Genomic DNA, 12585 nt, shown 5'->3' on the forward strand with positions numbered 1-12585 from the left:
AGAGGGAGGGAGAGAGAGAGAGATCGGGAGGTAAGGGGGGAAGGAGGTAGAGAAGGAGAGAGAGGAGGAGAGAGGGAGGGAGAGAAGGAGAGAGGGAGGAAAGGAGAGAGAGAGGGAGAGAGGGAATGAGGGAAGGAGAGCGAGAGAGACTGAGTTCACAGTATATGAGTGTGTGTTCTTCTATTTTGTGTACTTCTATTTTGAGGACATTCAGTCGATACTGATGACGTTTCAGAGTCTTCATCAGTCAGGAGGAGAGGTCATTATTGACGTTTACAGAATCAGTTTTATTTTGTTATATTTTATTGCACTTAAAAGTAAGTGTTTAATGCTCACTTGGTGGACAGAAAAATGAAATAATGTTACACAAAAAAGGGTTCAATAATTCCCTGTAGAGATGGGCAAAATGAATCACTAGAATCCGTCCATTAAAAAGATTCATTCACCGAATCGTTCGGTGCTTGACCGGAGCGGCCGTCTACGCAGTCCCACTCAAGCGCTTGGATAAAGATACCGTTTGCAAACTGAAAGTTGAAGTCCAACCCTATTATGTACAACACATACTGTACTGCACGTACTTCTATTTCAACACATTCAATGTGTGCTGTGGTTACCGTATGTGAGGACGTAGAGGGGCTTCCCCGCCGTGTCCAGGCTGGTGAGGCAGGGCGCTTTAGGGGAGATGGTCCCCCAGCGTTGGAGTGCTGCCTCCAGGGACGGGGGCCAGTTGGTGACCACGCCCAGCGCCTCGCCACGCACCGGCATCATCTCCGCCCCCTCCGGACGCGGCTGGTTCGGGTCCGCCTGCTGGACTGGAGGTGAGGAGACAAGATGATGTCATCAGCTCACAAACAAGAAAACGCCAGAAGAAGCTGTGATCACACTGATGATTAATAACGTGAACGTGTTACTAACGCAGGTGTAAAAATGTGTGATTCTCTTTGATATTTAGTGACGAGGCGGCAGACATCAACCCTCACCAATACATCAGACCGGCACATACGGGTACTTCACAAAAAGTCAAGGCCACGCCCCCTTTTGGGGGAAAGAAACCCAAAGATCTCAGAGACTTCAATGTAATTTAACGTATGTTGGGATTGTTATATTGACAAGTTTGTACGCATTCATCTCTTGTTGTACAACAGTTTGTTTTATATACATGTCTAATAATTATTCTGCGATCTTGCCTGAACCTGAGCGTGGGGAGATACTTTAATAAATGAAGGTATAGCTTGGAGCCATGAAGCCATGATGGTCTGGTCTATAGCTTGGAGCCATAAAGCCATGATGGTCTGGTCTATAGCTTGGAGCCATGAAGACCATGCTGGTCTGGTCTATAGCTTGGAGCCATGAAGACCATGCTGGTCTGGTCTATAGCTTGGAGCCATAAAGACCCTGTTGGTCTGGTCTATAGCTTGGAGCCATAAAGCCATGCTGGTCTGGTCTATAGCTTGGAGCCATAAAGCCATGCTGGTCTGGTCTATAGCTTGGAGCAATAAAGCCATGCTGGTCTGGTCTATAGCTTGGAGCCATGAAGACCATGCTGGTCTGGTCTATAGCTTGGAGCAATAAAGCCATGCTGGTCTGGTCTATAGCTTGGAGCCATAAAGCCATGCTGGTCTGGTCTATAGCTTGGAGCAATAAAGCCATGCTGGTCTGGTCTATAACTTGGAGCAATAAAGCCATGCTGGTCTGGTCTATAGCTTGGAGCAATAAAGCCATGCTGGTCTGGTCTATAGCTTGGAGCCATGAAGACCATGCTGGTCTGGTCTATAGCTTGGAGCCATAAAGACCCTGTTGGTCTGGTCTATAACTTGGAGCCATGAAGCCATGCTGGTCTGGTCTATAGCTTGGAGCCATAAAGCCATGCTGGTCTGGTCTATAGCTTGGAGCCATAAAGCCATGCTGGTCTGGTCTATAGCTTGGAGCCATGAAACCATTCTGGTCTGGTCTATAGCTTGGAGCCATGAGACCATGCTGGTCTGGTCTATAGCTTGGAGCCATGAAACCATGCTGGTCTGGTCTATAGCTTGGAGCCATGACACCATGCTGGTCTGGTCTATAGCTTGGAGCCATGAAACCATGATGGTCTGGTCTATAGCTTGGAGCCATGACGCCCCTCTATTATATATATTTTTAGGACACGTCAGGGGAACAGATCAGAGATTTTTGGATTTATTGTTGGTGCAACCAACTACACAGCAACTCTTCAGCATAGCGTTATTACTGTTAGCGGTTTGTTTAACGTAGAAGTTTGGAGACATGTTTCCTCTGTTACCGTCTAAGAGGGACACGGGATTGTTTCCCCCCCAAAAGAGGGCGTGGTCATGAGAGCCTTCTCTGGATGACGTAATGCCGGTCTGATGTATTACTCCACAACACAATTATCTACAACACACTGTAATATGTATCCAAAATACACCAGTAAAACCTTTTTCAGCTAGACAGCTCTAACCTCTAAAAGAAGTCTAAAGAAGACAATTAAAGACAAAGATGCAGCCAGATGGTGAGAGCCAAGCAACCAGCAGACAGACGTAATGATCTGCAGACAGCTCTGGGATCAGGATTCCTAAAATACGCATTTCTAAATACTTGGTGAGGAACTTTGTGTTCTATATGAACCAGGCGGATCCTCATCTGGTCCCTGTTATCACTTCCATATGACTATTTAGATGAAAGTCATTCTTTATATGCGACTGTACGTTTAACACATGAGAACATTCTGTGAACTTTTATCCACAGTTATCAAAGCCTACAAACAGTATTTCTCTTTCTGTCTTTGTTATTGGAGTCTTTTTATACCAAAATAACAAAAACATCATATTTCTTTGTATATTTTGGGTGCAAGAAGCTGAAAAGCAACTAAAGCCGTCAGATAAATGTAGTGGATTAGAAGTAGAAAGTGGCATGCAAATAAAAGAGTACAGTACAACTACCTCAAATGTGTATTGTACTTAAGAAAATGTACTTAGTAGTAATGTAGTTACATTCCACCACTGTCACAGACTCCATTGAAAAAAAAGGTCTCTAACCCTCCAGAAGTTCATCGAAGTCATCGACAAAGAACTCCCGTAGCGGAGGTCTGCGAGGCTGCTTCAGCGTGTTCACGAGCTGCTGGATTTTAGCCGACACGCGACTGCTGACTGGAACACCTGTAAAAACCCCAGACACATACATTTGGTTTTTGCACCGCATTGATAATCTTGTTTATATTTTGTTTTATTTTGCACTCTTTACTACTTTGTATCCTACAACTGCTGCACAACAATTTCCCTCTGGATAAATAAATCTAATCTAATTGAATCTAATCCCCACGAGGTAGGGGTAATGGCTGTATTCCAAACCGCCTACTACATACTACTGACCAACACAGTATGTACTGCATACTACATACTGCGTTCCTCAGTAGTATGTAGTATGAAACGGTTAAAGCGATGTATTTAGCAGTAAGCTAAACCAGGCTTAAGCCTTTAAACCAGCTCTTAAAGCACTGGACAAAAAAACAAACTCATGCTTTTAACTGACGTCAGGAAGTAATCTGTCTATAATTTTATTTGTCCTATTTTGACGCTTTTAATCGCACGTTTCTTATGTAAATTGTCTCAACGTTGTGAAGTTGAGATTTCGCTGTATTTTAAAGTGTGCTATATAAATTAAATTCATTGTTATTATTATAGCGGCTCTAAGTGGACCTCAGACTGTGGTCGCTCTGTACAGCGCTCACTTCTCTAACTGTGACTGCATGATTGTGAAGCACGTTGAAAAAGAGCAGAGATGCTCAGTCAGCTTTCCTTAAAAAAAAAAAAGGGTAAAAATCTAAATCTGTTCATCCAGGGGAGTGACATGAGCAGATGTAATTGGTCGGTTCTCTAAGGCGGTGGTCCAATTCCTATTTTTACTTGGGTATCTCTATTCAGCGGGCTAAAAGGTGCGGCGGTGACTCTTACCGTCGCCCGTCTCCATGCGCTCTGCGTTGCCGTACTTCTGCGTGTTCCTGGCGATGGTTCCCATGTTGGCCATGTGGTGCCGCTCGGGTCGGGAGTGGGACGAGTCCGACGAGTAGCCCGTCACGTCCGGGGGGGCCGAGTGGTTCTCTGGAGGGAGAAAGCAGAGAGGGAAGCGGTGACTCACTGCTCTTATTTATCACCGTGCTGTTTGTCAAGAGACAATTAAAACACGTTGAGATGTTCCCGTGTTAATGTGGGTCACATCCCCGGAGTCAATCCATTCAATACAATACCTGCTTCACATGATGCTCCACGGGCTGCACAACTTCAGGCTATTTTTGAGTTTGCAATAAATTTATAGTTATAATTTATCATGCAGCATAAAAACAATTAGAAGAACTTGCTAGATTTGAAGAAGAATGGTTGAAAGATATATTGTTAAAACCAAAGTTACGAATATATATTCAAATCAAGCGCAATTATGGCACTGGATCTGATGTTATAGCAAACTTATCAAGGAGTCAAAGGTCTTTAGTTGCACAGTTCCTCTAGTTTCTATTTTATTTATTTTGTATGTGTTATTTAAAGGGGACCTATTTTGCATTTGTGCATGTAAAAAGTCTGCAAAGCTACAAAGTCCACTCTAAATGGAGTTACTCCCCCACAGAAACACTGCTCCTGAACTTCCTGAAACACCTTGTTTTAAACCCCGCCTTTTCTTCCATAACATGGTGATGTCACCAAGTAACACATTTGCGTAATACCTGGCTAGCGGCTTGTTCGGCACGCCCTCAAACAAAGCTAGTTAGAGCAGAGCTGGAGCGGAGTCGGTGAAAAGAGCTGCTGCAGCACAGCCGGTATGAGGGAATATAATAAAGCGTTTTTTTGAACATTAAATCATGTAAACATGTTCTAGTAGAAACACAAAATACAAGAATGCACCTGAAAATGAGTATAATAGGTCCTTTTTAAAGCATTTTGGATTGCCTTGAATAAAAGCTTATTTAATGATACAAATAAAGCAAATCATTTTATTACAAGAAGCTTGTTAATGACGTTTAATGTCCTAGAATCAATAGCAAACAGAGTGTAGAGTGTCAGTTATCAGATCTCTGTTCAATCAAAACATTTCTCTAATAAATCTAATTTATTTATTATTTATTTATTATTTATATTTATAAAGGTGTGGGCCTGTTTTCCTGTGAATATTTGACTCAGGTTGTATTTATATATTTTACTGTAGCTGATATTAAAACACTTAAGGTAAGTACAGTATTGGTGTGTTGGACATCTTACCGTCTGACTCCAGCGGCGGTGGCCACAGCATGTCGGATCCAAACTCACAGGATCGTCGCAGAGATCCTCCGTTCTCTGCGACACTCAGAGCGCCCTTCCTCTTCAGAGACAGGTGGCCGATACCTGAACGTAACACACACAGGACAGGTGTGTTATTATGCACCAACTAGTCACTATTTGTATTGTCTGTTTAACTTTAACAAGCAATTCTTTAAGCAAAAAGATCCAAACGTAACCATAGAAAACACACACTGAGGCAGTGAAGTCTTACCGTGGTGCGACTGTGACAGGTGGCTCTGCTGGTGGTGCAGCTGGCCCAGGTGCGTGTGCCCCAGGTGCGTGTGCGTCAGGTGCGAGATGTGCGTGTGCGCCAGTGAGTCGGCCAGCCGCCCGGCGTTGCCGCTGCCTCCGCTCTGCGTGGACGAGGACGAGGAGGAGGTGGAGCCCAGGTGGGCGGGGCCGAGATGGGACGGGCGGCTCATCCAGTGCTCCATGCCCGACATGTCGTCACCTGGCCCCGCCTCCTCCTCTGAGCCCGACGACGAGTCTGAGCACAGGGGCGACAGGCCTAGTGAGAGGCGGGATTTGTTAACAGAAAACCTTTGCACAACATCAACACAACATCAACACAACATCAGCAAGAACTATTAAATCTACGTTAACACAACCTGATGCTCTTGTGTCTGGATGGGATCAAATCCCTGCAGCAGCGTGTTTATCTCAACAGGCTTTGGAAGGATAAAAATGGAAATGAATAACTGTTTTTTGTTAACATTTTCATTTTTATTTATCATTGTTGTAGGACTATGGTACGACGGTACGACGGAGGGTTAGGTCCACATTGAGGAAAAAAAAATTTATTTAAGATTTCGAGAATAAAGTCATAATATTACGAGAATAAAGTCATAGGTTTATGAGAACTAAGTCTTAATATTATGAGAATAAACACTTAATATTATAAAGTAGTAATTTTATGTGTTATTTTCCTTTTTTCTTGTAAAGTTATGACTTTATTCTCATAATATTCCGACTTTTTTTCTCGTAAAGTTTTGACTTTATTCTCGTAATATTACGACTTTTTCTCATAAAGTTTTGACCTTATTCTGGTTATATTACAAATCTTTTCTCATAAAGTTATGATTTTATTCTCATATTACAGCTTTTTTTTCTCATAAAGTTTTGACTTTATCCTCATAATATTACGACTTTTGTTCTCTTAAAGTTATGACTTTATTCTCGTAATATTACAATTTTCTTTCTCAAAATATTCTGACTTTATTGTGTAAATCTCAGATGTTTTTCCCTCAATGTGGCCCTAATACTCGTAGTACATTTGCTCTTTGGCCCTCACTGCATTATACTTATATACTATATACTTAGACTATAAACTGTGTTACCTTCATCACAATGATCAAATGTTTTGCGGCTCCAGACAGATTTTTTTTTGGTTTGTTTTTTGCTTAAAAAGGCTCTTTTGATAGTAAAGGTTGCTGACCCCTGGGTTAAACTGATCACATAATAATATCGCAAAATAATGGCACATCCACTCGAAAACGGAAGCGAGAACACAACATGACGCAACGACGAAGCACCCTACTTCAGGCAAAGAATAAGGTGAATAAATGTAATGTTTGGCTGTCCACATACTTATGGCCACATAGAGTAAGTAAATGTAGAGCTTTATAGGGTCAGTAGGCCCCGTTTAAAACCCCTCAGCTGACTGTAGCTTCCACATGTGAGCCTCTTAATGATAAACAGATCTGAAATTTAAAGTTAATTGTCTAAATTCAAAGAAACAATAGTTCAAAGCAAAGCAGCAGACCGTGATTCACCACTTAGGTTTTATCATCTCTGAGCAGCAGAGCGGACTACCAGCTATCAAAATGTCAATAATTAGTCAGTTTACTGTAACGTAGAAAAGCCACAAGAAACAATTTAGTTCAAATTGGCTTCAAGCTGCATTTAAAAAAAAAAAGAAAAAGAACCACAGAGAGTGAATTGACTTCTTTAAATGAGAGTTAATCATCTGAACACAGAGGAGCCGGCACAGCAGACATCCATGTGATCAGAAATCTTACATTTAAGTAACATAACAGGCAGATTTACTTGACTTTCGAACAGTTAGTGTTGTCTGATTGTTGTAAAATCATTCAGGTACGTTAGTCATGAGAGCCTTTGTGGAGACGTCAGGTTCACTTTAAGATTCTTTCTCAAAAGGTTAAAAAGCAAATTAGCGGTGAGGAACGTTATTACATTTCCTTCATTAGAATTCAATCAACACCCAAATTGTGACATCAACTCTGATTATGTTCAATCCAATGAGCTCATATCTGAGGTAAAGGTCACCTCCTCGTGGTGACACAGTGCACCAACACAGCGGCTGACATTACGGCTGTCTGTGGTTTGTTTTACTGTAAGTCTGTCTGCATGCTTTTAGACAATGTGCATGTTTGCAGTTTATTTTGGTGAGATGAGTGTGTTCCTGTGAAGAACATAGTCCTGTCTGGGCACAGGGAGCCTCCCTGGGTCACATTTTAGGCTTAGTGCAGCCCAGTTCAGCTGACACAACCAACATCTATTAAATGTAAAAGTCAAAAATGTAAAATGATCAAACTCTCGGCTGCTGTTGAAGGTGCTCGTCTGAGAATTTAAAGTAATACTATTGTTGGACTGACTCCAAAAAATGTACTCAACAGTAGGTCATATTAAAATCATCTTTTTCTCCAAACATGTAATTTACTTCTCCATTAACTGACATCAGAAGATGGTTATATTTCTGTAGTGTGTGCAGGCATGGATGGATTACTGAACGGGGCCTACCGGGCACAGGCACAGGGGCCCCCCTGGCCTTCACCAGCAAAATGTCACTCGAAGAGACACGTACCAACCACGAAGAGATACAAAATGACCACAAAGAGACAAAAAACGACTGCAAAGAGACACAAAATGTCCACAGAGACACAAAACAACTACAAAGAGACACAAAATGACCTAAAAGAAACACAAAATGTCCACAAAGAGACTCAAAATGTCCACAAAGAGACACAAAACTACCAAAAAAGACACAAAAAGGCCACGAAGAAATGTGAAATGACCCAAAATGACTAAAAAAGATAAAAAAAAGCCGCAAAATGACCACAAAGAAACAAAAAATGACTACAAAGAGACACAAAACAACTATAAAGAGAGACAAAATTACCTCAAAGAGACACAATATGACCACAAAGAGACACAAAATGACCAAAAAAGATGCAGAATGACCACAAAGAAACAAAAAAAGGCCGTAGAGAATCACAAAATGACTACAAAGAGACACAAAATGACCTCAAAGAGACACAAAAAATACACAAAACGACTACAAAGAGACACAAATTGACCTCAAAGAGATACAATATGACCATAAAGGGACACAATATGCTACAAAGAGACACAAAACGTCCAAAAAAGACACAAAACGAATACAAAATGTCCACAAATAGACACAAATGATGATTAAGAGACACAAAATGACCAAAAAAGACACAAAATGACAACAAAAAGACATAAATTAACCTCGAAGAGACACAACATGACCACAAAGAGACAAAACAACCACGGGGGGGCCTTTTGGATGTCTGTCCCCGGGGGCCCGTTGTCTCATAATCCACCCATGTGTGCAGGTGTGTGTAGCTGTATGTGTCTCGTCACCTGGAGGCGTGTAAGCATCCATGGAGGTCTGCACCACCAGCGAGCGTCTCTTGGAAGGCATCGGCACCGCCACCTTCCTCTCCACGTGTCGCGCCAGCACGGCCTGCACCGCCTCGGTGTGAACGTCTGACAGAGAAAGAGAGACATTAATTAATTCATTCATTCATTCATTCACACTAAACACAGAGGAGGAAGCCTCTCTGGATGAGTTCACTGTTTCACTGGATATGTTTGTTTGTATCTTTGAATCAAGCAGACTGGATTTAAACCTCAAAGGTAGAAGCCAAATATCAGATTATGTACCGTCACATGTTGTAGCTACCTGAGTGGCAATCAATAACACTGGTAAATATCAGTCAGAGTAACTATAAATTATGACAGCATATTAGGGCCATTGTAGGTAAAAAATAATAATGATGGAGCAGGAGGAAGGGGGGTTAATATTCAGAGAAAAAACTCAGAATTTCTGAGATTAAAGTTGTAAATTTACAATAAATTTACCGCAAATTTGTGAGTTGTTTTTTCTTTTCGTAAATGTGTCATTTAATTATCAGAGAATATCCAAGTTTTTTTTTCTCGTAAATTAATCTTGTAATTTAAAAAAATAAAAAATAAATAAATAAATAATAATAACAACAGTAGTAGTAGTAATACCTTTGATTAAAACATTTAATTAACAGGAAAGAATATATACTGTATAGATTTTTTTATTATTTTTTTTACTCGTTATTCCTTACAGTAGTTGCTTCTCAGAAAATAATATTAATTAATATTAAAGTGTTTGATAAAGAAAGTATCAAACCACTTTATAATAGCTACAGTAGATCCATCCCAACCCATGATCCCAACATCTAAAAGAAAAAATAATTCATAGATAAAAATTAATACAAAATAATAAAAATTTATATAATAATAGTTAAAACAGTAGTAGTTTTAAATAAAAAAAATTATATATATATATATATAAAATAAAGAAAACTAAAAAATATGTAATAATAATAATAATAATAATATCAGTAGTTGATTAAGAAATTTAAGTAACAGGAACAAAATTATATATATTTATTATATATTATTTTGTTTTACTATATTTGTTGAATTGTGTACAGTAGTTACTTCTCAGAAAAGAAAGAAAAAGATAATATCAAACAACTTAATAATAACTACTGTATATCACTCCCATCCCATGACCCCAACATCATAAAAAAAATAAAAACTAAACTAAACTAAACTTTAAACTAAATAAATACTAATATTAATAATAATAATAATAATAATAATAATAATAATAATAAAGTAAAAAAAACACCAAAAAAAACAACAATAATAATAATAAAGTTTAAAAATAAATAAATAAAAATGATAAAATAATAATAATAGCAGCAGTAGTTATACCTTTGATTAAGAAATGTAAGTAACGGGAAAACATGTTATTATTTTGTGGTTAATTAAGTAGACTTGGATTGGATAGCTAGCATCAATAACACATCTACATAGTCATATTTTTGCTGCCTGTGGTCGTCGTGCAGGTGAACTTTTCTGTACCTGATCGGTAGCGTTCGTCTCTGGTGCCGGATGTTCGCCGCCGGTGGAAACGGGCTGCAGAGGGAGGGCCGATTTGGGCCCGATGAGACATGGGCCCCTCCATACCTACAGAGGCAAGCAGGCAAGCAGGCAGACAGACACACACACACACACACACACACACACACACACACACACATATATATATATATATAAACAGACTCACACAGATATGCACGTGCGCGGTTCACAGAAGCAATAAATACAGTGCAAAAAAAAGGAAAAACAAACATGGAGATGATTTGAATCGGCAGAAAAATTATATTTTTCTGACATCATAAAACAAAATAATTTAAAAAATAATAATAATAAAATCATGATAATAATAATAATGTGGTAGTGGTGTGATAGTGTTGCTCTCTATATAACAACCACAGCTACATCCCTGTGATGAACGGGCCACGCTGAGCTCTGGGGAGTCTTAACCCTCATTCACTAATGGCGGCGGCTCAGGACTGAATCGATAGAGCAGAGTATCATCGCAACTGTGCTGTACTAGTCATGATACCAGATCGATACCCTAGTGCTGATGTGGGAATACTTTACTCTGTGTGTTGGAGGGGGAGGTCAGAGGTCGCTAAATTACCTCCAGCATGTGGAACATATGCCCTGATCAGTTTGGACCTCTTCTTCTCATAACCCTTCTGAGTGATGTCCCCTGCAAACAGAAAGGGATAGATAGATAGAGAGTGAGGGAGACAGTGACGGCTGCTTTCTCTTTATCTACTCATGAAGTTGAGTAATAAAACATCTTTTATGGTTTGCTACTTGGAGGGCAGTGCTGGTGGCTCGTTGGACAGACACCGACCGAACTGTATAAGCAACCATGACCCTCAGTTTGAATCTAGCAGCCTCGTCTGTCTCTCCCACTCTTTAAAAGTCTCTGTCTAGACTGTTAATTAAAGATATAAATATGAGAAACATAAATAAAACAACATAAAATGAACGATGTGATGAATAATGATGGAAATGAAGATTGAAAGAAAAAAAGAATAACGTGGATTGTTCAGTTCAAGAACTTCTACCAGCACCTCTCAAAGACAGTCATTACCTCCGCCAATGACATCTTTTGGAGGGGTGGGGTTTGGCACAATGAACGATCCATTAGATTTTGGTGGCGATCCGGATCATGATCCGGCTTCGGGAATTTTTTTACCCTACCCAGCCTCTCTCCTTCTGTCAACTTTCCTCATCAAACACAGTGACATTACAGATTACTTCGACCAAGGCACACTTGGTGACTGTTTCAAAGAGTGACGACGACGCTTTAGGTGAGTTTTATTTTGTTTCTGACCACTTCCACTGAAGTGATTTTACGCTGCTCCGCGACGCTGCTCCGCGACGCTGCTCCGCGACGCTGCTCCGCGACGCTGCTCCGCGACGCTGCTCCGCGACGCTGCTCCGCGACGCTGCTCCGCCACGCTGCTCCGCCACGCTGCTCCGCCATACATGAAATCTGCTTTGGTGGAGGTCTGCGCTCTCCGGGTGCACTTCTAGTTTTCTAGTTATGTTAACAAAGTACATTTCGGAGTACGTGCGGGTTTTTCCTCGTGGCAAACCGACATTCTCAAAGATCCTCAAAGTTCTCAATTTTTCTGTTATAAATCAGCCTACAGGGCAAGAGAGACGCTCACTTTTCTCCAACATCCATCATCTTTTCTTCAACAATCTTCAGATCACCAGTTTTTATTTGTTGCTGCTCGTGTTCCGCTTTATTTGAAGCAGTGAAATTATCACACCTGAGTGGTGACTCCATTTGCCAAAAGATGAACTCAGCTGTTTGCACAGAGATTGTTTTATTTGGGGGGGGGGGGGTGCATGGCTCTAGGGCACAGTTGCAGATGTGCATCTATACATACAAACAAATTATGGCTGCAAATAAATATTGACTACAGTAAGTTACTGCTGGCTGCTGCAATACTCAACATCCAGTTCGCAAAAAGAGGCATTTCTTAGAGAGACGAAGATCTTTATGGAGGACGGAACCTGCCAAAATCGAAATAATTGAATAAATAAATAAATGACTCGATAAAATTGTCATTAAGGGATGACAAGCAAAATTATGCATAAA

At 40.5% G+C, this 12585-nt stretch overlaps 1 protein-coding gene across 3 annotated transcripts in view; it reads right to left on the minus strand.

Annotated features, from left to right (window-relative positions):
• The window catches only part of LOC119480555 (disco-interacting protein 2 homolog C-like), a 59193-nt gene that overhangs the window by 32356 nt on the left and 14252 nt on the right, over nucleotides 1-12585 (minus strand). Inside the window, exons 2-9 of one of the 3 annotated variants that reach the window (XM_037756934.1) lie at nucleotides 11101-11172; nucleotides 10476-10580; nucleotides 8931-9056; nucleotides 5515-5790; nucleotides 5244-5366; nucleotides 3948-4094; nucleotides 3033-3152; nucleotides 615-812 (exon numbers count right to left, since the gene is read on the minus strand). In XM_037756934.1, the coding sequence (XP_037612862.1) occupies nucleotides 615-812; nucleotides 3033-3152; nucleotides 3948-4094; nucleotides 5244-5366; nucleotides 5515-5790; nucleotides 8931-9056; nucleotides 10476-10580; nucleotides 11101-11172 (1167 nt within the window). Of the gene's footprint in view, nucleotides 1-614; nucleotides 813-3032; nucleotides 3153-3947; nucleotides 4095-5243; nucleotides 5367-5514; nucleotides 5812-8930; nucleotides 9057-10475; nucleotides 10581-11100; nucleotides 11173-12585 lie in introns of all 3 variants that reach the window. The other 2 variants (XM_037756933.1, XM_037756935.1) reach the window with 2 other exon arrangements.

This window comes from Sebastes umbrosus, chromosome 21, assembly GCF_015220745.1.
Source record: "Sebastes umbrosus isolate fSebUmb1 chromosome 21, fSebUmb1.pri, whole genome shotgun sequence".
NCBI classification, from domain to species: Eukaryota; Metazoa; Chordata; class Actinopteri; order Perciformes; family Sebastidae; genus Sebastes; species Sebastes umbrosus.